Here is a 26315-nt window from a genome sequence, read left to right as displayed (position 1 = left end):
TCGAGGGAGAACGCCTCGGGGGACGTCCTCCCGAGGCGCTTTCTCAAATGCAACCACCGTCGTGGTCGGTCGAGGACCCGATTGGGTTCGGTTGGCGAAAATTTGGGCAACAAAGATTTTTTTTAAAAAAACCTCGAACTCAACTCGTCTGTCACAGGCCATGACTTTGGGAGACTTTGGGAGAGCAGTTGCCTTTGAGAGCTCATGGCCATTTGACACACAATCATGTGATGGACCTTTCAGCTGATTCCTGGCAGAGGTCCCACCCCCTACACCCCCTCGGAGGCTTCTGATTGGGTCCTGGTTCGTTACACACCGGCCTCTGATTGGCTGTTTGCCCTCACAGATGGATACACTGAGCGGAATCAGGGTTCGAGCCCAGTGATGGGGACCTCCTGGTGTTGGTTTGGTGCTGCGCTCTTGAGCTGCTTTGCAGGTAACTCTCAGCAGGTTCTGGTGCAGCTTTTTCTTCCCACTTTTCTCGGTCTCTGCACTTGCAGAGGGCTCTCAGATAGAGGAGTCAGGGAGGGTTGATGCACAGACACGGGATCCAGCAACAACCCCCCACCAAGACTCAGGGCTTTTTTTTTAACGAGTGGCTGAGCCATACTGTGGGGGAAAGGTTAAAAAGGGATCGATCCACTTTCTGAGCTGAGTCAGGTGAGGTCTCAGAACTGGGATTAAATCAGTTAGGCTTCTCATTGCTGATCTATCATAACATAATTTAAATATAAATGCTCTTTGTATTCTTTCTGGTAACCCAGATTTGAGGTGGATGTGTGTTTATGTGTAAAAGGAGCCTGGGTATGGCCAGGAGCCAAATCAGCTGCTCCCAGGAAAATAAGTCTGCTGACTCACTTACTCTTTGAGTAAGTTAACAAAGTGCCATCTGCATCAATAGATCCTGTGCCTCAAAGCAAAATAAGAAAACAGCCTTCAGGAGAGGGTTGAGACGGGGGCGGAATAATCTCTTCAAAACAGAGAATGACACAACCGTATTTGTGAATTTCAACAGATAATCACTCAGTCCAGGACTGTCTGTGGGACACTGCTATGTGTTTCAGCCTCAAAATGTACAGTCAATTCACTTTGCAGTATATTTTGTGAAGCGCTTCGAGACGTTGATGGAGTGATCAGGCGCTATATGAAATCCAAGGATTATTGTATTATATTATAGAATACGAGAGTTTGCAAATAGATTAAAACCCCCAGGGGAGGCCTATTCGGAAAATAAGGTGTGACAAAAGGATTTTATATTTACAGTTTTGTATTGAAAAAGAAACGATGTACGTTAGTAACTACTTTAAATATTCCTCTAGAAATTTGTATTATGGACAAAACTGGTCGAGTTGTTTGGCAAAGCCTTTTCCAGTGGTTGTGTGTACGTGCGTTCTTGTTTAAACTTGTTGACTTTTCATAAACTGTCTATAGTTTCTCATGAAACCAAATGCCCAGTTGTAGCAAAAGCTGTGTTCTAGTTTGTTCTGCAGCAGTATCTGTTACTAATCTACTTTGTCATATTTATGTGTTTCACCGTAGTATATAGCCCTGCAGTTCTGTATAAAGAATAGCACGTGTTGAAAATCGCAATAACCGTATTTTATGTGGCTGGACTTTAGTATGTCCAAAAGATTGGAAAATCTTTTCCAGAAATACAAAACTTCACACCAAACGTTTTGTTACTGAGTTGATTCACAATTCTGTACGGCTGCTGTCTAACTTCGAAACTTGTGTTCACTCTCTGCAGGTTTGGAATCTAAATTCTTGACGAAAGTTCCTTCGTTTGGAGACATTTACCATGTTGCAGGTAAAAAAAAAAATCAAATTGTGTGTTTTGACCAAGTGCAAGGGCAATGCATTTAAACAGCAACAAATTATACATTACACAATCACATTTGTATTTAACCAGTTAATTTGGTGCAATTGTTCTGCTTGTATTATCAGTTCTATAGAACTACCCATCTTTCAAATCTTATAGTGGAGATCATATGACCCATTAAGTGACTTTGGAAGGGGAAGTTGGATGTGGGGGAGTTCTAACAAGTATTGTGCAAGTAGAATGGCTTCTTCTCTGGTTCTGTGTGATGATCAGCTTTTCCCAGCTGAGATTTATCTGTCTGTCTCTCATGTATGGACAAGGTATACAGAAAACTCCTGTCCGCTCAATCTTGCCTTAAGTTGTGACAAAGAAGCGACATCACCCTTTATAAAAATAATTCTCCAGGAGCCATGTGCATCTTGTTCAAGAGACTTGTGCACATGATTCATTGCTGTAATGCTGTTCTACCTCAGTCAGCACATTGGCCACCAGCTCATGACCTGTTGAAAATCAAAAATGGCGCAATCATCTAAACCGTCTGAGACAAATGATTTATTATGGTTGTACGGTCTATTTCAGCATTGTTTTCGCTCATGTAGACTCTACATTAAGTAATAAGAAACCCACAACTACACAGATTGAGATTATTACATTCTTCTCTCGAGTCCTGTGGTCAATGTTTTTTCAAGCAGGAGAAATTGTGTCAATTTAGAACTTGTAACGTTTCCTATTTAAAAGCCAGTTTCAGTAATCTGAACACAATGTGATGTGCATTTGATGTGATTTGTGTTCTAATGTTGTGTTCTAATGGGCCTCCATTATATGTAAAAGGCTCCGGGGTGTTTGCTTTGCATTCAATGCATTTTGAATCTGTCTTCTGCAGGGATTCTGTCTTTGCCATACGCTGAAATCGAAGAGCCATTTGAAGCCTGGTATAACCTGTCCGGGAGAGTCAGCCGCATCGAGTTTTATCACGGTACTGTTTGATGATGATAATAATAATAATCTTTGTGTTTGATATAGCGCCTTATCATAACATTGAGACGTCTCAAAGCGCTTCACAGAACATACTGCAAAGTGAATTGACTGTACGTTTTGTGGGCGAAACGTTAGTGCTTTGCGTTTTGGATGTGACGGTTTTGGTGATGAGGTTTCGCCTTGCTCCCTCCCTTGCGTCCTCCTTGCTCCCTCCCTTGCATCCTCCTTTTCGACCGTGCCTTCAACCACCCTCCTACCCCTGCCTGCCCTCCACCCCTTCTGATCCCAACCCTCAGCTCGGGTCCAAATCTCTGATTGGATTGTCCTCCTGATGTGAAAGATGCTATACAAATTAACTTCTTGTGGTTGTTAATAAACAATAGCTTTTATACAGGACTTACACCTCTGCTACTCATAACAGGTCAGGTTGTAACCTTGCAGCATGGATTTGTGAAGCCTGCTGGCGTGGGCTACAAGATCTCCCCAGAGACCACAGAGACCGAGATCAACGTCATCAAATGTTTCCAAGCGAAGGGAACAGTCAAGGACCCTATCCTTCCGCAATCCATCTTTCCCAGCCTGGAAGGTTTTCAGGTATAAGATTTCAGTAGAGAACGTGGAGCTAGGAGAAGGTTAAAATACACAGAGTTTGTTGTTTTAATGACTAATTTCTTTGCTACGACAGCAATATTACGCTTGCAGGAAGCTGGCCAGTTGTTTACTCTGGCTCATTTGGGCAGCTTTGGTCCTTGGCCTTTGCTCTCTGTGCTCCTTTGTGCCCAAGCCATTTGGTCACAGTGATCATCATCAGGTCTGATTGTTGTCACACTCACTGGTGATGCCAGAAGCGCTTTAAGCGCTCCGAGACACTGCCCTGCTTGGAGGCCGCAATATAAATGCAAGTTGTTGTTGTCTGACCGTGCCCTGAGTTAGTAAACCTACAATTCAATCCAATGGACCAGCAAACCTTTCCCCTCATTTGCCAGACAACACAATTTGCAGGAACATCCTGTGAATTAGCACAGGCAGGACAAGTGCAAAGATTATTATCTGTTATTGTTGAAAGACTTCATAACTGTAAAGGTAATGTACTTTACTACAACGTCAATCTGCAGTTACATAGTGCCCCTCATGAAGGTGGCATCCCAGACCTTTACAGCTGATTATGCTTATTTTAAGTTCTAACTAAAGGCCAATTCTTCCAGTCTTGCCTTGAGTAGCCCTGATTTATGTTTCTTAGTTCCGTTCCAGTTAGTTGACTATTGGTCTATTGCACAACAGTCAGTCTGCTGTAGAAGTATAGATATTTGACAGGAAGTGTGACCTGATTTGATTCTAATCTTCCCCCCCCCAACCCCCCTTCCCTTGCCAATGTTCCAGCCCATCAAGGAAGAGGAGTATAAAGGCCGGCTTTGCACAGTATGGCAACATGTTGTCTACGAGGGGAAGAAGAAAAACACCTACACTATTTGGATAACCAATTCTTCAGAGGGTTCCATCCCCATCCACTATGAAATGAAGGGATTCAACACTTTGCTTGGTTCACACTATGACAAGTACGAAATAGACTACACGGATTTGCAACGCATTGTGGACCCAAGTATCTTCAAACTCCCTGCAGGTAACAATTACTGGCCAGCTTAGTGGAGCTTAATGTCCCCATCTGGAACCACTGGATTTTTTTAAAAATAGTTAAATGTGTATGAAGTGAGGTTAGGGTTAGGGTCAGCTGTCCTCACACACGGATTGAAATTCCATTCAGACTATTTTGCATTAAAATTTAGGATCGTGCAAAAACTCTTTCAGTGGTTAGTAAGATAAGTCCTACAATTTAGTCCACACCAAACCTGTGTAACAATAGCTGATCGGACACTTATATAAGAGTGTTGGTTGTATCCAATTTTTACAGGTAAAATCAGTGGGAAGCTATTAAATTAATGTTAAGCAATAGAAACTATTGCAATTCCTTTTTAAATGTTTTTATTTGACTGCAGGCCTGACCTGTGAAGAGTTTCCAGGTCCTGGAGTGGAGCACAGAATGGCGGTCAATCCTATACAGGATTTTGTTTCTCCTGAGCGGGAGGATCAGTCTCATCACTTGTTCCAACATTACAAGGAGAAGTTTGACAAGGATTACGATCCGGATGAGCACGAGTTTCGAAAGAACATTTTTGTCCACAACCTGAGGTAGAGTTCAATACGGCATCATTTTAAATCACAGCTATTGAGGAAGGGAGCAATGGATTTAAGCAGAGTGTATGTGTGTAATTCCTGCATTTGATATAGTGATTATATCATGAGCTTCACTTGACTTTACTGTGGCGTGTAGTAACTATTTCTAGTCAGCAGCCTCATTGCACACAACAAAATTCCTACAAACTGTCATGAAGTGAATGAGCAATTTTACCTGAGGAGTGGGATACGGCAACACTGGGAGAAATTCCTTCCTCTTATATTTATAAGCTTGCAATATCATGATAATCTTTAGCTTGAAACTTCTGCACTTAACTCATGCAAAAATCCCACGGGATTCATATTTAATCTCCCGTCTCAATGATCCTCTGGAATTTTCACTGAGTTTCTTTTACCCCCTTTTTAAGGTACATCCATTCAATGAACCGGGCTAACCTGACCTTCAAGATGGAAATCAACCATCTTGCTGATCGCACTGTGGATGAGGTGGGACCTATGAGAGGAAGGCAGAGGAGGACCAAACCAAACAATGGGCGGCCTTTCCCTGCAGAGCACTATGAATCTGTCCTACTGCCAGCTAGTATGGACTGGAGGTTATATGGTGTGTGAGTCTTTTCTCTTTTTCCCCCCACCCCTCCTTGGTTTTTTTTTAACGCACAAAATATACAGTCACTACACTTTACAGTATATTCTGTGAAGCGCTTTGAAACGTCTCGAAGACGTGATAATGTGCTATAATCAAATGCAAGGATTATCATTGTTATTATTAACAGCATTCTAGTGAATAATGAACCTTCCATTTAATATTGTGCCTCTAATGTGTCACGGCAATCGCTGTGTCCAGTAGATTCCAACACAGTGTGTGTTTACGGAGAGCTTTTCACATCGGGAGGACGTCTCGAAGGGCTTTACACAGCAGGCTGGGCTCCGGCTTTAAAAGGCGTGTTCTTAATACTCAGTTTGCTAAAGCTTTGGTGATTGAGGAAATGTCTGACCCTTCACATCCTGGCTGGCAATCCCCTGCTTAAAATCGGTCGCTCACTTCATTGGCTGTTTGTGGGGCACTGCTGTGTGCAAATTGGCTTCCGCGTTGGCCTACGTACAACCCAGTACATTTTAGAAATGTGTGCAGTACCAAGATGATCCTAACAAAGGCAGTCTTGGGCTACGAGCAAAACTATCCCCTCCAGAAGAAACGTAGGGCAATTTGATCATGGTTTGTTAGTAATCCTCTCATTTGACATAGCGCCTTATTACGTTAAACAAAGTGCTTGAGAGTTTTCAGTGAAATGTAATGACTGTGAGTCTGTAGGCAAACTGCAGCCTATCTGAAAGATGAAGGAACAAAATGCTCTGTGTGTGTGTTGAATATGAATTGAGGCTGTATATGTATTTGGCTGCTCTGTTGCCTAACAGGTGCAGTGACCCCTGTGAAGGACCAGGCCGTGTGTGGTTCCTGCTGGAGTTTCGGTACAACCGGTGCAGTGGAGGGGGCGCTCTTCCTGAAGGTGAGCCTTGCGCTGAAATCATTGCATTCAAGTAGATTTGACACCGATTTTTGCTTACAAGGAATGAGGTGGCAATTTGCCTTCAACATTGCTGCCCATTGACAGCAGGAGCTCAATGTTAATTAGATATCAAGCTGCAGGGGCAACCATAAACTGGATTTCATTAGGATGTATTCAAGTTAACTGCATTATTATATGATTGATTATTATGCAGTTATAATAATACTTGCGTTTGCAAAAGCATTCCCTAACCATTGAAGCACGCACTGCTAATAGCAAGTCTCTTTGTTTCTTGAGTGTTTGCTTGAGAAGATGATTACAGGACAGCTTGCGTTTATATCGGGCCTTTCACGTCGGGAGGACGTCTCAAAGGGCTGGACAATGCTGGCCGAGCACCCGAGTTGGGAATGAGAACAGAGAGGGGAAAAGACGACTGACTGGAAGCACGGTCAAAGAGGTCAACCATTGGGCTGTTTCGCTTTTCAGACCGGCAACTTGATCTCGCTGTCCCAGCAAATGTTAATTGACTGCTCGTGGGGCTTCGGAAACAACGCCTGCGATGGAGGAGAGGAGTGGCGGTCGTACGAATGGATGATGAAACATGGTGGCATTTCCACTGCCGAGTCCTATGGTCCTTACATGGGACAGGTGAGTATTGAGAGTTTACCTGTCGAAGCTATTTCATGGGTGAGACCAGCCTGTGAATATTGTCAGGCTCCTCAACTATGGGGAGAGAGGGAGAGAGATCACAGCTGCCTTCACCCATGACCTGAAATTCCATTCAGAATATTTTGCATTATAATTTACAAGAACAACTTGCTTTTCAAGCGCTCTGGAACTGTACCCCGCCATATTGTACCCGTCGGATGCCATATTGTTGTTGCATTTTTATATAGTGTTCTTTTTTTTTACAGAATGGATATTGCCACTATAATCAGTCTACGCTGACAGCGAAACTGAAGAGTTACACCAATGTTACTTCAGGAGACATCGAAGCATTGAAGTTTGCCATCTATAAAAACGGCCCAGCAGCTGTCGGGATTGACGCCTCACAGAAATCCTTCCGGTTTTATAGCAACGGAGTTTATTACGAGCCAAAATGTGGTGAGTTGCTCAGAATCCAATTGAATTTTTAAAGAGCTCCATTCGGAGAAACTAGCACAGACAAGTGACACAATTTGCTGAATGTTTGGAGTTTTTTTTGTCTGTGCTGTTTATCTTTGCACCCATCAGACTTCTTTGCCATGATTAATATTTTACAGATACAATGAAATAAGATTGAATATCCATTATGTAAGAGAAGGAATTAGCTGGAATCAAGTCAATTCTTGGGAGATAAGAATAATAATCCTTACATTTGATATAGCGCCTTGTCACGTCATTGAGACATCTCAAAGCGCTTCACATGAATTGACTGCATATTTTGTGGGTGAAATCTTCCTTCTTGGGGCAAGATATGTCTTTCTACTTTCTTCCACCACCCCCCCCTTTACCAAACTCCCCAATAAAATCCCTTACCCCAACTGCTCAGAGAAAGAGAGAGGTCCAGTCGGTGCTATGATTGTACACATGTATGGAATTGGATTGTTCAAAAACCCATACTTGAAATGGTTGATGTGTTTTGTGAAATAGATTTCCACAACATGTGGCTCGCTTGTTAGACATTGTATACGATCAGCCTTTCACTGGTTCCGATGTGGCTGTTTTGTTTCAGGAAGCAAACCAGAGGACCTTGATCACGCTGTGCTTGCTGTTGGCTATGGTACCCTGGATGGTGAGCCCTACTGGCTGGTTAAAAATTCCTGGTCAACGTACTGGGGAAACGACGGATACGTACTGATGTCCATGAAGGACAACAACTGTGGAGTTGCTACAGATGCAACTTACGTCACCCTTGAGTGAGTGAGGGCCCAATGAGCTGTCTGAAGTGTTACTGGTGGGAATTCTGCTCGAAGAATGTAATAACAGACGATTATCCAAGTCATAGTCTAATGAGCATTTGGTGTACATATCTACACCAAGAGGCTCCATGAGTACGTCTCAAAGCATTACGTTGCAGAGAGAGTGTGCAACTGAGTCTCCACCACTATGCACTTGTTTTCCCTTTGGATCAGGAAAGCCTAAATTTATTTTTTCACTGATCTGCTTTTCTTCCCAGGCCAATTATGTTTTTAAATTGGCCACATAATTTTCTTGTCTCTGTCTCCAATGAAGTTTGAGTATGAGGATTGAATGGGTGTGGGTTTTGAATAAAATAAGATTTACTGGCTTTTTCCAGCCCCCCCCCCCGAATAAATCACTGGAAATTATATCTGCTTGAGGCTTGATCCCCCTCCTGTTACAGCTGTTTGTCAGATTTCTTTATTAGAGTTCATCATCATCAACAACCACAACTTACATTTATATAGTGCCTTTCACAGGGGAAATGTCAAGGAAAGCTGTGCGGGTGGAGAGAAGGCAATCACCTTACACTGTGTTAAATACCTTCCTTACCAGCCTCCCTCCTAATATAGTGCTCTATCAAATCATACACCTTACAGTAGATGTAGAGTCCTCCTGAGGTGAAAGGCACTATCTCAAACCAATTCACACGCAGAAAATATCTCACAGACACGCAGTGAATAACCAATTTAGTTGGAGCACTGTTGGCCAGAGCCCTTGGAGAAACTCCCTTCTCTTTTCAAATAATGTCATGAGTTCTTTAGCAGCTACTTAAACAAGCAAGTAGGACCTCCGTTTAACATCTCATTTATTTTCACAAGGCTGGAGTGGCAACCTACACTGTGAGCTCAAAGCCCTGATGTGGGGTTTTGAACCCACACAACTACCTGACCCAGAGCCCAGTGTGTGGCCAACTGAGCCAAGCTCAGTAAGAGTTAATGGAGGGGAGGGAAAGTTTAGATTAAAGCAATGGTGCAAAACCCTGATTGAAGGATTATCGGATAAATTTTGTTGGTGATGCATGGGACCCACTGCATTTTTGGAGTCCCATTGTGGTTGGAGCATTTGTCTCGCAAGCAAGAGGAACTAACTAGGTTCGATTCCTGGTCGGGTAAAACCTTAGGAAAGGTTCCTTATTCCTTGTGGGATAAGTAGGAACCCAGTTGATCGGTGGATTACTTTCCGGGGCTAATAATCTCTTTAAAAATATATTTTGTGTCAGCCCCGTGATTTACCAGCCCACCCAGTTTGCCTTTAATTGCTAGCGTCACTGTCCTCCCTTAGCGTTGTTCGTGTCGATCAAATTGAATCCAAACTTCACTGTCATTTTTATGCATTCGTCGATCAAAGCGTGACATCAAGGCCCACGGACAGAAACAAGCAGCACCACCTCTATGGCAGAGTGAGCAATCTGTCATCCTTGGGTATCATTTCACCAACAAAAATATACAGCCAATTCACTTTACAATGTATTCAGCGCTTTGAGATGTCTCACATACGTGACGAGGCGAGATATCAAATGTGAGGATTATTATTTACGGTAATATTATAATCCATTGTTGTGACTGTTATTGGTGGTTATGTGCTACGGTTTAACCATTTTTGAAAATAAAATGTGCTCAATATCACGTATCTTAAAATCTACTGAAAACGATGACAGTTCTTTATCCTTCAATAAAAAGGGGTCGGGGGAGGGGTGGCGGTCGGGGGGCGGAGAGCACCCTTTGCCCTTAAAGAGCCCCCACCCTGAGCAGTTTTACCTTCACAAAAGGTACGGTCAATTGACCTTCCAGTATGTTCTGTGAAGTGCTTTGAGACGTCTCAAAGGTGCCGTGTCGGAAGGATGTATTGTTTTTAAATTCGTTTCCTCTGGCAGATTCTTGAGTGACGGGGGGGGGGGGGCAAGTACTTCTTTAAATAAATAATATTTACATACAAACTTTGGGGGTGGGATCCAGTAGACTTTCCCAACACCAATTCCAGCCTAAACCTCCCCCCTCCCCTCCCCGCCCTTACTCCCTCACCCCCACCCCCCTAATCCTCACCCCCCCTTATCCTCAGCCCCCTCATCCTCACCCCCCTCCCCCTTTACCCCCCAACCCCCTCCCTCCCCCTTTACCCCCCTCCCTCCCCCTTTACCCCCTCCCCCTTTACCCCCCTCCCTCCCCCTTTACCCCCTCCCTCCCCCTTTAGCCCCTCCCTCCCCCTTTAGCCCCTCCCTCCCCCTTTACCTCCCCTCCCTCCCCCTTTACCCCCCCTCCCTCCCCCTTTACCCCCCCTCCCTCCCCCTTTAGCCCCTCCCTCCCCTTTAGCCCCTCCCTCCCCCTTTACCCCCCTCCCCTCCCTCCCCTTTACCCCCCTCCCTCCCCCTTTACCCCCCCACCCCCTCCCCCTTTCTCGATTCCCCTTTTGTCACGTTGTTGTCTCGCGTCCTTTGTGACGGACGCGGCCGTCGGCCAATCGCGGGGCGCGCCTGGTTGGAGGGGGGGCGGGTCCCAAACCCTTCAGCCAATCAGAGCAGGAAGAAGCGGGTGTGTGTGCGTGTGTGTGTGAGGGGTGTGTCCATTGCTCGGAAACGGTTACATTGTAGCCCGGAAGGGCGGAGCTACAATGTAACGGAGGAGGAGGAGGAGGGGCGACAGTGTAGCGGAAGGTGCTGTTTGGCTGTGGAGAAGGAGCACCGCCGCCTCTGGTTATGAGCCTCGAAAAAGGTTCTGGTTTTGCGCGGAGATGTGGGGAGGAATAGCATCACTTCGGCCCAAATACTGCCCTCAGATACCGCTGTACCTCCTCCTCACCTGCGCGATAGGTACAGTATGATTTGCGCCGCAGCGTCGGTCACCTCTCGCGTTGGTGTAAAAGGCTTTTTTTTTGGTAAAGAGCAATGCATGTGTTCTCTTCCCCCTCCCTCACCCCCCTCCCCCACCCACTCTTCCCCCCACCCCCCTCCCCCACTCACTATTCCCCCCAACCCCCTCCCCCACCCACTCTTCCCCACCCTCCCCCAGCCCCCCACCCCCAGCCCTCCCCCACCACCCTCTCCCCCCCCACCACCCTCTCCCCCCAGCCCACCCCCCCCAGCCCCCCCCCAGCCCCCCACCCACTTTGCGGCCTTCCAAAACTGCTTGACTTTGCTGTCTGGGGACTAATAAAAACAACAGCAACAAAATTACATTTGTACAGCGCCTTTCACGTCGGGAGGACGTCCCAAAGCGCTTCACAGAACACACTGTAAAGTGAATTGACTGTATATTTGTGGGCGGACGCGGCGGCCAATTGCGCACAGCAATGTCCCACAAACAGTCGTAGATTGAAAATGACCAATTTATTATTGTTTTTGGTTTTGGAGGGATTATTATTAGTAGTAAAGTGAATGGACAAAATAAATAACAATGGAGTTCAAGAGGGTGGGGTGAGATAACGGATTATGCAAAGTGCCTCATCAATATAATAATCCTTGCATTTGATATTGCTATGTACTGTGTCATTTCAAGGCAGTTACTGTAACTAGCAGCTGCAAATTATTCTTTGTACAATATTGTGTGTTATTTCCTGGGTGCTTATATTGAGATGTGTTTTAGGTCATATGCCTATGGCTTCTCCTCAAAAGGTGATCTTGAGTTCAGAGAATTTCAGGATCTTCTTAAACTGGACTGACCCTTCAGATCCTCCACCTGACACTGAAGTGAACATAAGGTAACTGAGGCTTGAGTGTATTTATAGTTTTATTTATAAACTAACTATAATTGATTAACCTGTAACAAACTGTGCTTTATTCTCTCAGACTACAATCCAGTGTTTGGAGTTTCAAAGAAAGGCATTGTAAATGGTTAATCTTCTGCAAATTTCTGAGTTGTACAATTGTCCTTAATAGGATATCCTGTGAGTTCAAAGCGAAGTAGGTTAGGCTTTGGTTTAGAACTTTTGAAACTACTTCTGTTGACTAGCTCTTGAACAGTAGGATGTGCTTCAGTTCTTTGAAGTTTAGCTCACCTCACTTCTTAGCTGCTTGTGGGGCATTGGTGTGAGCCAATCGACTGGTGCCTTTGCCTACAAACACATGGTCATTACGCCCCACAATGATCTGTGAAGCGCTTTGAGATGATTCAAAGATGATAGTTATTTAATGAATGCATCCTTTGTCAAATGGGAACAATTGTGAATTTACATAGAATCGGTTCTTTTACACGTCAGAGCAGAAGAGACGCAGGTTTTGATTTTTTTTTTTATTTTTTTGCCCTCTTTCAGGCCGGCAGGTGAATGGCTGAAACTCCCAAACTGCAGCGTTCCATGTGACGTTACGTGTGAAATCGAATCGTGTTACACTGCTTTTGGAGCCAGAGTCAGAAGTGTTTCATCGCAAACTAACTGGACCTTCTCCAATCATTTCAATCCTTTCCAACACAGTATTTATATATTTTTTTTACACACTTTGGGGTCCTGAAGTGTAGTAGTTAGAGCGCTCGTCTTACAAGCGAGAGGGCCTGGGTTTGATTCCCGGGCGGGCCGAAATTTCCTTACTCCACCCGCCTCGGTTTGTCTAGCAGTAAGCAGGAATCCGGTTATTAGTTGATTGGCGGATCGCTTTTGTAAGGGTAATAATCCCTTCAAATTATTATTAATTTTTAAAATAATAATTTGGTCACTCAATCCACAACTGAATCCCCACCAGCACCAAATATCTGTAACTTTCTTCTGGAAGCTCACAACAACAACAACTCGCATTTACATAGCTCCCCTCACACAGCGTAGCATCCCAGAGCACTCGGGACTAGTATATGACATAACTAATACATTTTCAACTGCTCCGTTGGTGGTGGTGGGGTGGGGGGGAAGATGCATTTGCACATCATGAATTTAAAAATTGTCCTTTTTTTTAAATTCAAGTGGTACCCGGTCCACCTGAAGTGAACGTGAATGTGAGCCAAGCCTTTGTAAACATGAGTGTCCATACAAAGCTAAGTCCCTGCAAGCGAAAGGTGTTGCAAGACTGCCTGATAGAAGTGCAAAACAAGGCAGAATTGTGGCAGGCGGATGAGAAATTCATGGTACGTACGGGCTCGGTGAAATCTACTTAGTCTCTAACCTCAGACACAACAGTGAGCGTAGCGTGTCTGGTTACCAAAAAATTATTGTCATTCAAAATCAAAGTGTGATTGCAATATAACCCCCCCCCCCCCCCCCCCCGATAAAATCCACCTCACGGCTATTTTTGGGACGTCGCTGTGCACAAATCGGGGCTGTTGTGTTCACCTGCAAAATACACAGAAGCCAGACATCACGGTAACATTCTGCGAAGCACTTTGAGATGTCTCAACGTGATAAGGCGTTGTATCAGATGCAAGGATTGTTATCATCGTTCTTATTATACCTCCCCATGAAGCGAACTGTCCGATCATTGGCTACCAGAGGCCTGAAGTTTCTTCTGGTCTTATGCCTCACACCCATCGTCTTAAAATTTACAATGCAATCAGTCTTAGATTCACTCAAGTTGGAAGTAGGTCCACAGGTTAGAAAAGTGGACGCAATTACAAAGAATGTACAGCATGGAAACAGGCCACTCGGCCCAACCAGCCCGCGCCGGTTTAAATATGATCGCTGCAATATTATTTGCAATAATGAAGCTTAGCTAACTGTGTTTCCTCATCAGCGATCTCTCCACCAAGACGAGCGCATTCGGATCAGTGAATTACCTTGCTTCAACTGCTGTGTTTTCGCCAAATCCATTTTTTTCGAAAAAGAGAGCAAATACTCTGCACCCGTTTGTTTCGTTGGAAAAGAAAAAGGTACGAGTTCGGATAATCAAGCAAAGATTTAACTGTTGCATATTATGTGAGTTCTGTTGATTACCTCCCCTCCTCCATTATTCCCAATCAACTGGATAAACTAAAGACATTCTTCACCAATACCTCTCTATGTCTCCTTGTCTAAAATAAAATGAAACTGCAGGTGACAATACTTTTAACAGTAATGTGTTTCTGTTTCAGGATTTCAAATTGAATATAGTGTGATAACAGTATTTGTGGCAATATTAGTTCTGACATTGGGGATTGCTTTTATCGTTTGGTTTCGAATCCCTCGTCCTTTAAAATTGGAAACTCCAGCCTCCCTGGTGAGTGTTACCCTTTGCTGTGTTCTGTTAATAATAATGAAAGATGCTATTCATTTTATTGAAACTAATACAATTTGTTCTACAATTATATTAGCGTTCCAGGACATTACCCCGTGTAAGGATATTATATAAATGCAAGTTGTTGTTGTATAATACCAAAGCTATCTTTTCGATTGAGCTTTCGATCATCTTCCCTGAGCTGTGCAACTACAGCTATAGTCAGACTGTAGACAAGGTTGAGATTAAATATTATGTGTGTTTATGTAAGTACTGTCACATTCTTGAGTCGTTGCTCTATTTTGAAGGCCGCTGAATAAAATACAAGTTGTTGTACTGTAGTTCCAAAAGTATTCTGAAAATTTTAAAAACGCAAAATGCACTTGCCACGAAAGTGAATTGAAAATGACCGTGGGCCTCCGTAATTTTATTTTTTAATAGGATTTCACGAAGATCACACACTTCATACCGTTGACTGTCGATGAGCAATTGGAAACCTATCAGTTGGTCACTGTCTGTCACTGTGCCAAAAGCGAGGAGGTAACCCCCAGCCAGACTGACACCACCCCCGGAAGAAAGGAGACGGAGCAGGGGAACGATTGGGCTCTCACTGACCCAGACACCAAGAGCGATGATGAAGATGAGGTGCCGGGCTACACGGACAGTCGGTGGATTCCTGATGGAATGACCTTCGACGAACCCGAAACACAGGACGATACGAGACACCAGACTCTCGGCACAGAAAGACACGAGCAGGAAAGGAGCGGCGATGGACAGAGCCAGGGCACTCACCTCACTGAGCCCAACAGCCATCTGACAAAATGCTATTTCGCCATTTCCAGCCCGTCCAATTTCAGCTCTGTTGAATTTAGTTGCAAACGTTACAACGAACAATGCAAGCCATTGATTTTTATATTGGATCAAGGTCAAGAACAACCCAGTCAAGGTGACATCCCTTTGTCATCTCTCCAGATACTCTGACAACAACATTAGCTGTTTTAATGACTTGATCTTATCCAGTAGCATCTCTCACATAGGAAAATATCTCAAAAGTGCTTCACAGAGACAGGAGTGTGAAATTGGGTGTGGGGCGGTGGGAGATAAGAGTGAGTCAGAAGAGGTAGGTTTTTGGGAAATGCAGAAGTGTGCAAGATGGAGGGATTTTAAGAGGGTTCTAGAGAGAATTGACGTTGGGAAGATGTCTCAAAGCATTTTTGCAGGATGTACTGAAATGTGTACTGACTCTATTGTGTCGACTCCTAATTTGCACATATCAATGTCCCACATACACCCATGACATGAGTGACATACAGCCATGAAATTTTATCTGGGGGATTGTTGACCAGGGAGAGAGAGAAATGCCCTCTTGTGAATCGTGCCAAATTGAATGGCCACCTGAACAAAGATGGGACCTCGATCTTACTGTCTAATCTGAAGAACAGCAACAAAACAGTACACACTGCACAGGAGTGTCAGCCCAGACTATATATGTGTTCAGAGTGTTGTCAAAGGGTTTGAACCCACAATCTTCTGATTCAGAGGCCTCTGAATCAGAAGGCAAACAGCCAGTCTGGCAAAGTGTTTTTTTTTAAATTTTCTAATCATTCATACACTGTAAATGCAGCAATTTTTTCTAAACAAAGGAATACATTTATATTTTGCCTACTAATGTATTGAAAATGTAGGTGCTATTAGTGGAACCAAACATGCATTTCTGACTTTTGAAGCCACATTGAACTCGCATCCATGAGCTGGAATAGTTTCAACAACAACTTGCACTTATATTGCACCCTCCAAGTAGGGTAGCAGCTCAGAGCGCTTTCAGACAACTTCAAAGGGCTTGTGGGACTCAGCAGACGTTCGTATTGTGGTCATGAACAATTTTAAAGGTGCCGAAAATTATGAACCTCAAAAGTATTTTACTGTTTTCTTTAAAAAATGGACGAATTTGAAACCAGCCAATTGCCTGCCTAAAGTTGATGGTGAATGATGGCATTTTTCCAATCATAGGAAGAAATGCCTGTACTCTTCCCAACACTAGGTGGTTGTATTGAGTTGTAAGGGAATCAAATAGTGTTGGAGTTCTCTGTTGTTAACAATGCAAACAAACTCAGATCAAATTGTATTTCAGGTTACTTCTTCTCTGTTAAACGGTTATTGGAACATTTCTACAAGTACTATATAATGTTACTGAACACAAAAAGTATTACTAATTGTACTTGCACTTATATATTTTCTATTAAAAACTGATTTTTTTTACGAATTGTTTCATGCAGTTAAATGGGTCTAATTTAGATACGCATTCCTTTCGAGACCTTTGTAGGAAGTCTACTGTCCCCTTTCACTGCCCCTTGCCTTTAAAGTTGAAGGTGATGTGCTGTGAGCCATTTTTGCTTTACACTCGGGAAAACCCTATACTCGATACAAATCCAGGTTGACCAAAGTGTTTGGTGCCTGTCTCTTACTTAATGACTTGATGAGGATTACCTTTGACTTTGGAGAATCCTGAATGGAAATGCCAAATTAATCACAAAACAAGTCATTGTTGTTGGATTCTGATTAGAATAATCTTCAGTGGGTGGATTGACTATTGCATAATTCTAAATAAATCTGTGGAAACTCCCTTTGGAATCCGGGTTATCCTATATTGCCCAATCGCAACTGAACCAAGTTAAGATTGGATTGAAAAGCTTTCCACATTTCTGCGCAAACTTCACGCTCAAGTCCAAATGGTCGTCTTAAGTTTACACGGAATTTTGGTCTGCGTATCATTGCTAAACTGAACATTTGTAGAAGCATCTATTATTTTTGCAGCTGAACTTGAAAAGTACGTTTTGCCCACAAGACACGCAGTCAATTCACTTGACAGAATATTCTGTGAGGCACTTTGAGACTTCTCCACAATATAAGGCACTATATCAAGTGCAAGTATTATTATTATAAAACATTGAGACATAATCACCCAGATTAGTGTTTTGGAATTGTGTAACAATTATAGCTATAGAGAAATAAATAGTGTGTAAAGTTTACCTGTTAATCACGTGTTCATTTACAGGAAATGATTAATTGGTTTCGTAGGGGTGAAGGGGCTGCTTGCACACACCTACCTCCCTACCTACCTGGCTCAACACAAAGTACAAAATGCAGTCAGACTGGAATCCAATCCAGTTTCTGCTTTAGAACCAGGAACTGGAACTTGTTCTGTGTCTCGAAGACATTCTCGCTGCAAGGATCGGGTGGCTAACTATTGGATCTATGTTCTTTCCCCCAAAAAAGATCTTTCCTGAGATTTCAAGACAGGCAATTGGATGAAAAGTTTCTTTATAAAGAAAGGAATGAACTTTGGCAGTTCTGTAACTTGTCCAGTCAATTCCCCCAGTTTTCCGGAGGTGACCCAGACTGAGTTAAACATCTTTTAAAACTTCTGCTACTCTGGGACACTTTGTTGAATAAATGTGGCCGTGTTGGATCATTATCCTAAGTCTCTCCATGGCTGGTAAGTTTTTCTTTTAAACTCTTTTAAAAGTTAAATTGGGAGCAAGGCGTAGCCCAGAGACAGCATTTATTTTCCAGGGCTTTTTTTTCTGCTTTATTTTCCAGGGGTTATTAATGCTTTCAAAACTTTTTTTTATATATAAATACTAATTTGGTCACTCAATCCACGACTCTTTGTGGGACACTGCTGTGCCCGAGTGGTTGTCGTGTTTCACCCACAAAATAAACAGTCAATTCACTTTACACTATATTCTCAAAGACGTGATAAGGCGCTACATGAAATGCACTGCATGAAATACATGAAATGTGTAGGTATCATGTACAGGGACTGTCAGTCTCCTCTGGATAATCTTAAGCAATGTGATGGGTTTCCAAATGATAAAATTTTGAATGATAAAATCCAAATCATTCAAAAGTCTGCCGCCCGCATTCTCACCTGCACGAAACTCTGCTCCCCGATTCCCCCAGTCCTGGCCAGACTGCACTGACTGCCAATCCCAGAGAGGATCGACTTCAAGATCCTCACCCTTGTATTCAAGTCCCTGTACTCCTCTGCACCCGCCGACCTCTCTGACCTCCTCTCTCCTCAAAACAGTACCTGTTGCTTCCGTTCTTCCGGGTCTGGCCTCCTCCTCGTCTCCCGAGTCCTCCGCTCCACCCTCGGCGGCCGTGCCTTCAGCCACTATGCCCCGAGGCTCTGGAACTGCCTTCCTCACTCCCTTCCCCTCGCCCCCTCTCTTCCCATTTTCAGGTCTCTGCTGAAGACCTTTCTTTTCGATCGCGCCTTCGGTCACCTTCCCCGCCCCCCCCCACCCCCCGGCTCAGTCCCAGCATCCGTTACTGTAAAGTGCTCTGAGACGTCATCCGGCGTGGAGGGCGCTATATACATCCAAGTTGTTGTTGTTCCACATGTGTTAGACAAGACATTGTGTTTTGAAAAGAACGTTTTGTGAGCCAAAAAGTTTAAACGTATTAGTCTCTTTTTACCTCTTTTTCTTTATAAATAAAGGATCATCTACGCATGGAATTGAGTCCGCCACAAATGTGATCTTCCAGTCCGTTAACTTCAAAAATATCCTCATTTGGTATCAGAAAGGCAACTTCTCTCCAGGAGCTGTATATGATGTGCAGTATAAAATGTAAGTTCCAAGACAGACTATAATACAGTACAAATTTACATTTGAAATGCACTTTTCATTTCACCTTTCGAACTCCATCCCACAGTCCCTTCGCCTCGCTTCCTCCCTTGCCTCCTTCAAGGCCCGTCTCAAGACCCTCCTCTCGGTCGACCGCGCTGAAATATTCCGTTCCTTTTCCAGCTACGGAGATGAATTGTGGAAAAATAAAACAGAATGCCAACACATCACAGCCTGCGAATGTGACCTAACCAATGAGACTGAGAAAGATATAGAATGGTTCTATGCAAGAGTGATCTCAAACAGGACTAATTCAACATGGTCTTTATCTGAGCGATTCTGCCCCTTTGAGAACAGTGAGTATAATAATAATAATAATAATCCTTGCATTTAATATAAGCATCTTATCAAGTCATTCAGACATCTCAAAGCGCTTCACAGAATATACTGTAAAGTGAATTGACTGTATATTTGTGGGCGAAACATAGCAGCCAATTGCGCACAGCAGTGTCCCACAAACAGTCGTGGATTGAATGACCAAATTATTTGGGAGAGTGATTATTACCCCTGGAAAGCGATCCGCCAATCGACTAGACACTGGGTTCCTACTTACGACTAGGTAAACAGAGGCGTGAGGGGTAGGAAAACTTGCCCAAGGCTATTCGATATGCCACAGGACTCTGTATACATTGCTCACTGTACTGGGCTCATTATGATGAACACTCTACAATGAAAGACCCATGTTATAAAACATTCCCTGTCTTTTTTTCCCCTCTCCGCAGCTACGATAGAAGCACCTGGTATAAAGTACAAGACAAGTGCGAGGTCGATTTCCATTTCAGTGGAGCTTCCTAAATTTCCATGTTCCAGGAAAAGCTCCTGTTCCATTGAAGGCAAATTTGGAACCACTGAATATTCTGTCAAACTTCGGCGCAAACACTCAAATGAAACGGTAAAATTTGAAACCATTGCAACCGAATTTAAGAGAGAGTGAGTGGTTATTTGGCTGCAGCTCACGGTGGCAGCTGTCTGGCCTTGTGTCCTCCAAATAGCAACTTGTCAATTTCTGTCCGCAGCAAACATACAGGTCAGCAACAAGGGAGCATCTTAAAATCGAAACGTTGGAGCCAGAAACATACTACTGTGGGACAGTCCAGCTTCTGTTAGAGCGTAACATAAATAAAAAACAGAGTAAAACTGTCGAATTCTGCTTCTATACGTTGAAAGGTAAGACGTTTTTCCTGGTGCTTTATGTGTTGTGGAAGAGGCGTGTTTGGCATACAGTGCGTATGTGCACGCGTGTAGTTGGCTGCCGCTCAGGTAATGGAAATGTGTTTCAATAATTCATTTACTTTGTTTGCCTTCTAGATGTGCCCTACAATATACTGGTGGTATTTCTATTCCTTGGAACAGTGATTATTTCCACAATTTGCTGTTTGGCATACCGTTATGTAACACTTGGGCAAAGATTACCAGCATCTCTGGTATGTTCAATTACAATTCTCTGCGTCAGAAGGTTGTGGGTTTAAGCCGCACTTTCTAGCTCATAGTCTAGGCTGACTCTCTGGGTAGCGTTGCACTATTGGCATTTACATCCTTTGGATGATGCATTAAGTTGAGGTCTTATCTTCCTGTTCAAGTGGCAATAAAGATCTGATGCCATTCGAAAAGAGAAGGGAGTTTCTCCCGGAGCCCTGGCCAACAATTCCTCCGATAGGAGATTGGCTGCCGTGTTATGCCCACAAAAGACAGTCACCGTACTTTACAGTATATCCTGTGAGGCACTTTGAGTCTTCTTCAAAAAGTGAAAAGCGCTATACCGAATGTAAGGATTATAAATTATAAAATTGGTCGTTGACTTCATGACTGTTTGTGGGACACTGCCCTGTGCAATATGTGGCATATTTGCCCACAAAATACACAGTAAACCACTGTATAGTATATCCCGTGAAGCGCTTTGAGATGTCTCAACAACATGATAATGCGCTAGCCATATCAAATGCAACGTTTAATGTTATTATTACATTTTTTTGTTCTGAATTGCAGAATTTAGGATCACTGCTTAACAGGAATCCCTCAACACCAACATTGAGCCTGGTTACAAGAAGTGAGAGCACGGAAGGAGATTATGAGTTCCAGCAAGTCATCTCCATGAAAGACATCCGTCATTTAGCGGATCCAGAGCAGAACCATCGATGCAAATCGGTTGCCTCGGTAAACCCGGGTAAGACCTGGGTACCCCAACCCCAGTCCAGCTCACAACAGGGGGACTTTACAGCAAACCATCAGCGTGCAAATGTGAGGCATTCATCCCCTCAAGCAGTTAGCAGCGTAAACTCTTCACCATATTGTCCACAGCTAGCAGCGAGTTTGCAAACTACTGGATATGCAAGTCAGAATGGATCGGTCCCACTGACTCAAACCTACGGCACAATTCTGACTGGGTCACCAAAGAATTCTAACTGCTTGAATGCTGATATGCAGCTGGACAATGAAGGGAGTCCATTGCGAGTGGCAAGTGAAGTCTACCTTTCCAATAATGGGGTCTCGTTGGCAGAAAGGGGCTTCGCGTTGGATTTAAAATACGTCGTAAATAATGGGGAGCAAGCAGCTTTGCTACAAACCGTGAAGGACGAGACACTGAGCCAGTTGCAAACTCTGATGCCTCTTATCGAGAGCGAGATACCAGCATTTCAATACACTCGACAGGAAAGCCAACTGATAGGCAAACCAACCTCACCTTCACCGCCTGCTACAGATGTTCTTGAAGGATGGGAAATACAGGTTCTCATGGAAGACTAACCAACCGCAAATGCACTCTTTCACATTTAATCAGACTTGTTTTACTTTGGCGATTCCTCTCCCAAGGCTAATAAGCTCTTAAACAAAAATGATTTGACCCGTCAATCCATTTCCTTCGTCCACACGCCTCTGTTTACCTAGCAGTAAGTAGGAACCCGTTTATTAGTTGATTGGCAGATCGCTTTCCAGGGTAATAATCCCACCCCCAAGTCATTCAATCCACGACTGTTTGTGGGACACTGCTGTGCGCAATTAACTGTCACTTTTCGCCCACAATATATACAGTGAATTCACTTTTTTTCCCGATATTCTGTGAAGCTCATTGAGAAGTCTCGAAGGCGTCATAAGGCGCTATATCAAATGCAAGGATTACTAGTAATATTATTATTAATATTGTGTTATTTTACCTTCAAGGATTCAAAGGCCCACCTCTTCCCCTATTTCTCCCATTACAAATCTGTTGTGATTTCCATCTGCTATGGACTGGCCAAGTATCACTTCACTGACCTCCTCTGACGATGCTCATGTGCTTCTGTTGGGAAGATTCAGTTGGAAACTCACGCACAGTCTTAAGTTGCTGTCTTTGCTGTGGTACCACTTTGACCCAGTGGTTTCTCTGAACATGTGGACAACCTTAGGAAATGTAATTTTAAAAATTGTTTTTGACCCTCTCGAATCTTGCGAACCTTGTAAATAGAGAGCAGATGAAGTGGATCATTGAGCCAATTGATTCATAATGAAACATTTTCGGAAATAAAGATTTTTTTTTACATACATACAATGCTTTTCCGTTTCTAAAGAGGTGTTTTTATCGATTTTTTTTAAAAAAAGTTCTTCCTTCTTTTTGACTTGCCTAAAAATCCACAGTCACTACCGTTTGCAGTAAAGCCTGTGAAGTCCTTTGAGATGTTTCAACGACCGGATGAGGCAAATGCAAGGATTTATTTTTCTTCCATAGTGATGTTCTTTCCACTGCAAAAAGGCTTGCTTTGGAAAACTAAAAGGTAAAGCAGTGATCTGCTATATAGTATTTGAATCCTGGAGTTAGCATAAAAAGAGCTGTGTTCTATTAATTGAGTAGCATTATAAAATCATTGACTTGATTTTAACCTAAACTGATAGAGAGTTTTCAACTGATTGAACTAAGCTAAGTCTCTTGGACAACATTAAAGGTTGGTTTCTTTCAGAAACCCATGTATCACCCTGGCTTTCTCAATGAGTCACTCCTCTTTAATAGTAATTGCCCTGAAGAGGTGGGTGGTTCTGTTGACACACCTATCATGTTGATCATAAGAAATGCTAGACAAACAAAGACCAAAGTCCATCTAGTTCGCCTTCCACTTTCCTGGAGGTCGTATACACATATGTCCCAAACTCCCTCTGTGCTGTATCCCATAATGTTATTTCCTAAAAGAAAACTATCTAATCTGTGTTTGAAAGAATCAACACTTGCTGCTTCAACCGTCTCCCTGGGAACACTGAAACAGGATCACTGCGAGCACTCAAATAGAACACGGGTTAACTATTTCACTACAGTTACTAGATCGGAGAGAGATTTAAAAGATTACTAAAATGGGATTCTTTACACCTCAGTAATCCAATCACTATGTTAAGCGCTCCGAGACCCTGCTCGGCGTAAATACAAGTTGTCGTTGTTATTGTTATGTCCCTAACCTCTGGAACTCGCTGCCTGTATCCCTCCTGTCTTGCCCCCCTCTCTATCTGGCATTAAATCCCACCTTCAAACCTACCACCTTGACCTTGGCCTTGGTCATTTCCCCTCCTCTTCTCCCTTGCTCAACGTCCAACTCCAACAGTGTTGGAGTCTGAGGCACTGGGAGACGTTACCCTATGTGAAGGGCGCTGTACAACTGCAAGTTGTTGTTGTTGTTGTTATTGAGCACAAACTACGAGTGTCACAGTGAGCCTAATTGTTGGGCTCACACTTCGTGGTAGTATCAAGCAAGCGACAGTGGAAACCCAAACATTGTTCTCGTCTCCTAGTCCAGGAGCATTGAGGTGCCCTTGACTGAGAACTACCTGAAACACAACACCATCAACCTGTTAGCTTCTCACTCTCTATGGCTGTTAACACATTTGCCAATGTACTATCAGGAGGCTCGGTTTATCATTTTAGTGTGTAGAAACCGTACCGTAACAGCAATGTTACTTAATAACCCTTGTGTCTTTCACGTTGGGAGCTGTCTCAAAACGCTTCACAGGACTCGCTATAAAGTGCAGCGAGTGCCTTTGTTTTGTAGGTGAACTACCACGTACGCTTCGCAGACTACTTGTTTTAGAATTCAATGTCGTAAACAGCAACAACAAATTATGTTTGTATAACGCCTTTCACGTCGGGAGGACGTCCCAAGTAAACTAACCCCCCAAAGTGACTCTCCAAATTCCGATCATAGAATCACAGAAATAGCAGCCCACAAAGAGGTCATTTGGTCCAACAAACCTTCGTCCCATTGGAACATTCGACTCCAACCCAATTTCCCTCCTCTTTCCCCATACTCACCCTTTGCACCTTTATCCTTTCAAGCAATCATCTGATTTACTTATAAATGGCTTCATTGACAGCTCGGGGTAAAGGGATTCATATCCAATAACCGTTTGTGTGTAACAAAAAAAGCTTCACGTAATAAGTTATGCCCCTTGTTGCCAATTCACCAATGAAATAATTTGTCACTATTTCCCCTCAAATCGTTTCAGAATTGCGAACACTAATATTAGATCTCACCCACACTCAGCTTTTTTTCAAAGCCTTTGGTTAAAATGTGAAAAATGTTCGTACTTCCAAATCCCAAGCCAACAGCATCATGGATGAAACGACTGTGGAATGATTGCTATCTGGTACGTGCACACCAAAATGTCGTATTGAGATCACATGCTGAGTTCTCGTGTAGCTTATTTTTATGACAGGTACTCTTGGTTGTGTAACTATTAAAAGAAGTTTAGCCTAGCAGACAGATATGATAAAACTAACCAACTCCTATCTGATCAGAAAAGGGTGTGGTCCACTGTTTATAGTTACTTTTGTTGCTCAAGATTCTTTGTAAACTGTAGAGTTTCAAGAATTTACTCACAACCATATGTTTGATTTAATGGCTCAGTCAGCAACACTCTCACCTCTGAGACAGAAGATCGTCAGTTTGAGTCCCATTTTTAGGACTTTAGGACTCAGAGTCTAGGTTCACCCTCCAGAGCAGTTCTGGAGGCAGTGGTGCGTTGTCAGAGGTGCCGTCCATTGAACAAGACCTATTTCCCTACGTTGAGTATAGCCAAAGAATGTATGTCAAGAAGTAACGCATCGATAGAGTAACGTGTATTTTGAGCTGAATTTTCACCTAAATCATAGCATTTTGTTACTCACATGATCACTTTAAGAAACTCAGTGAAGTTCGTTCCAGTCAATTTTATAAGAACATTACTCAGGCATCAATTTTGTTTCCCAGAATTATGCAAATGCTTTTTGGTCAGCTCGGTGTCTGTCAAGCGCAAGAAAAATCATCATGATTTAAGAGCATCCAAGCCTGATTGAGTATTTCATAAACAGTATGTTTATTATTTTAGTATTATTTTATTATAGGAAATAATATCATGGGATACAGTATATAGTTTGGGAGATGACATGTGCATACGACTGCCAGGATGGTGGAAGGCGAACTGGATGGACTTTAAGCTTCCAATGGAATGTGCACTCTTTCGGCTTACTGAAGTTTGGAGAGTTTTAGGCCTAGGTTCCCGAGAGCCAAGCCAAGTTGTGTTGGTGTATTGTAGTCAAAGCGCTATCTGGCAAGCATCCTGTTGTTTGTCCAGCTAGGACTACCCATTAGTGCTTTGGTTGCATTAGCAGTTGCTGAGTTGGAAGGATCTCTGCTTCCACGGCCTCCTCCAATTTTTTGCTGATTAGATAGCCTGACTGGTCTGTCATCAGTAATGCCTTTGAGTTGTCTGGTACAGGAACCTGACTACTGAGATGATTAACAATGCCAGGCACTGTTTGTGTAACAAACAGTATTGGGATGTCCTCCTGACGTGAAAGGCGCTATACAAATGTATTTTGTTGTTGTTCTTGTTGTCAGTCAAACATTTCTGGGATGGAAGCTCAAGCTTACGTTCATTTGAAAACAAATCAGCTGAACATCAGACACCACTTTCCACATCACCAGAGTACTTGTTCCCATTCAATTCTAACTAATAACTTACTGGAGACACTGAGCACTTAATCCTGACTACATTCGTACATTATGGTCATGAGCTTGATTGGAGCTTTTGACCTACTTTAGAGGGTGCAAATCCAACATTGGATTTGCAACAAATGCTATGCG

At 43.2% G+C, this 26315-nt stretch overlaps 3 protein-coding genes across 3 annotated transcripts; all 3 read left to right on the top strand.

Moving 5' to 3' along the window:
- Nucleotides 1-336: 336 nt before the first annotated feature.
- LOC103179444 (digestive cysteine proteinase 1) lies at nucleotides 337-10083 on the top strand. The gene is made up of 11 exons (XM_007894737.2): nucleotides 337-436; nucleotides 1748-1807; nucleotides 2703-2795; nucleotides 3219-3391; nucleotides 4178-4418; nucleotides 4792-4984; nucleotides 5398-5591; nucleotides 6407-6498; nucleotides 6985-7146; nucleotides 7413-7602; nucleotides 8213-10083. The coding sequence occupies exons 1-11, from the start codon at nucleotides 385-387 to the stop codon at nucleotides 8398-8400; spliced, it is 1638 nt and encodes a 545-aa protein (XP_007892928.1). The 5' UTR covers nucleotides 337-384; the 3' UTR covers nucleotides 8401-10083.
- A 980-nt stretch (nucleotides 10084-11063) lies between these two features.
- Nucleotides 11064-15732, top strand: LOC103179445 (interferon lambda receptor 1). Its single transcript, XM_042338926.1, has 7 exons — nucleotides 11064-11248; nucleotides 12021-12135; nucleotides 12688-12845; nucleotides 13327-13487; nucleotides 14090-14225; nucleotides 14427-14551; nucleotides 14990-15732. The coding sequence occupies exons 1-7, from the start codon at nucleotides 11170-11172 to the stop codon at nucleotides 15527-15529; spliced, it is 1314 nt and encodes a 437-aa protein (XP_042194860.1). The 5' UTR covers nucleotides 11064-11169; the 3' UTR covers nucleotides 15530-15732.
- Nucleotides 15733-17659: 1927 nt separating this feature from the next.
- Nucleotides 17660-22755, top strand: LOC103179443 (interleukin-22 receptor subunit alpha-1). Its single transcript, XM_007894736.2, has 7 exons — nucleotides 17660-18044; nucleotides 19053-19182; nucleotides 19363-19535; nucleotides 19962-20131; nucleotides 20256-20406; nucleotides 20548-20663; nucleotides 21226-22755. The coding sequence occupies exons 1-7, from the start codon at nucleotides 18002-18004 to the stop codon at nucleotides 21979-21981; spliced, it is 1539 nt and encodes a 512-aa protein (XP_007892927.2). The 5' UTR covers nucleotides 17660-18001; the 3' UTR covers nucleotides 21982-22755.
- The last annotated feature ends 3560 nt before the right edge of the window (nucleotides 22756-26315 follow it).

This window comes from Callorhinchus milii, unplaced genomic scaffold, assembly GCF_018977255.1.
Source record: "Callorhinchus milii isolate IMCB2004 unplaced genomic scaffold, IMCB_Cmil_1.0 Scaffold10, whole genome shotgun sequence".
Classification (NCBI taxonomy): Eukaryota; Metazoa; Chordata; class Chondrichthyes; order Chimaeriformes; family Callorhinchidae; genus Callorhinchus; species Callorhinchus milii.
The sequence above is the reverse complement of the archived record's forward strand: the minus strand, read 5'-3'. Positions and strand labels throughout refer to the sequence as shown.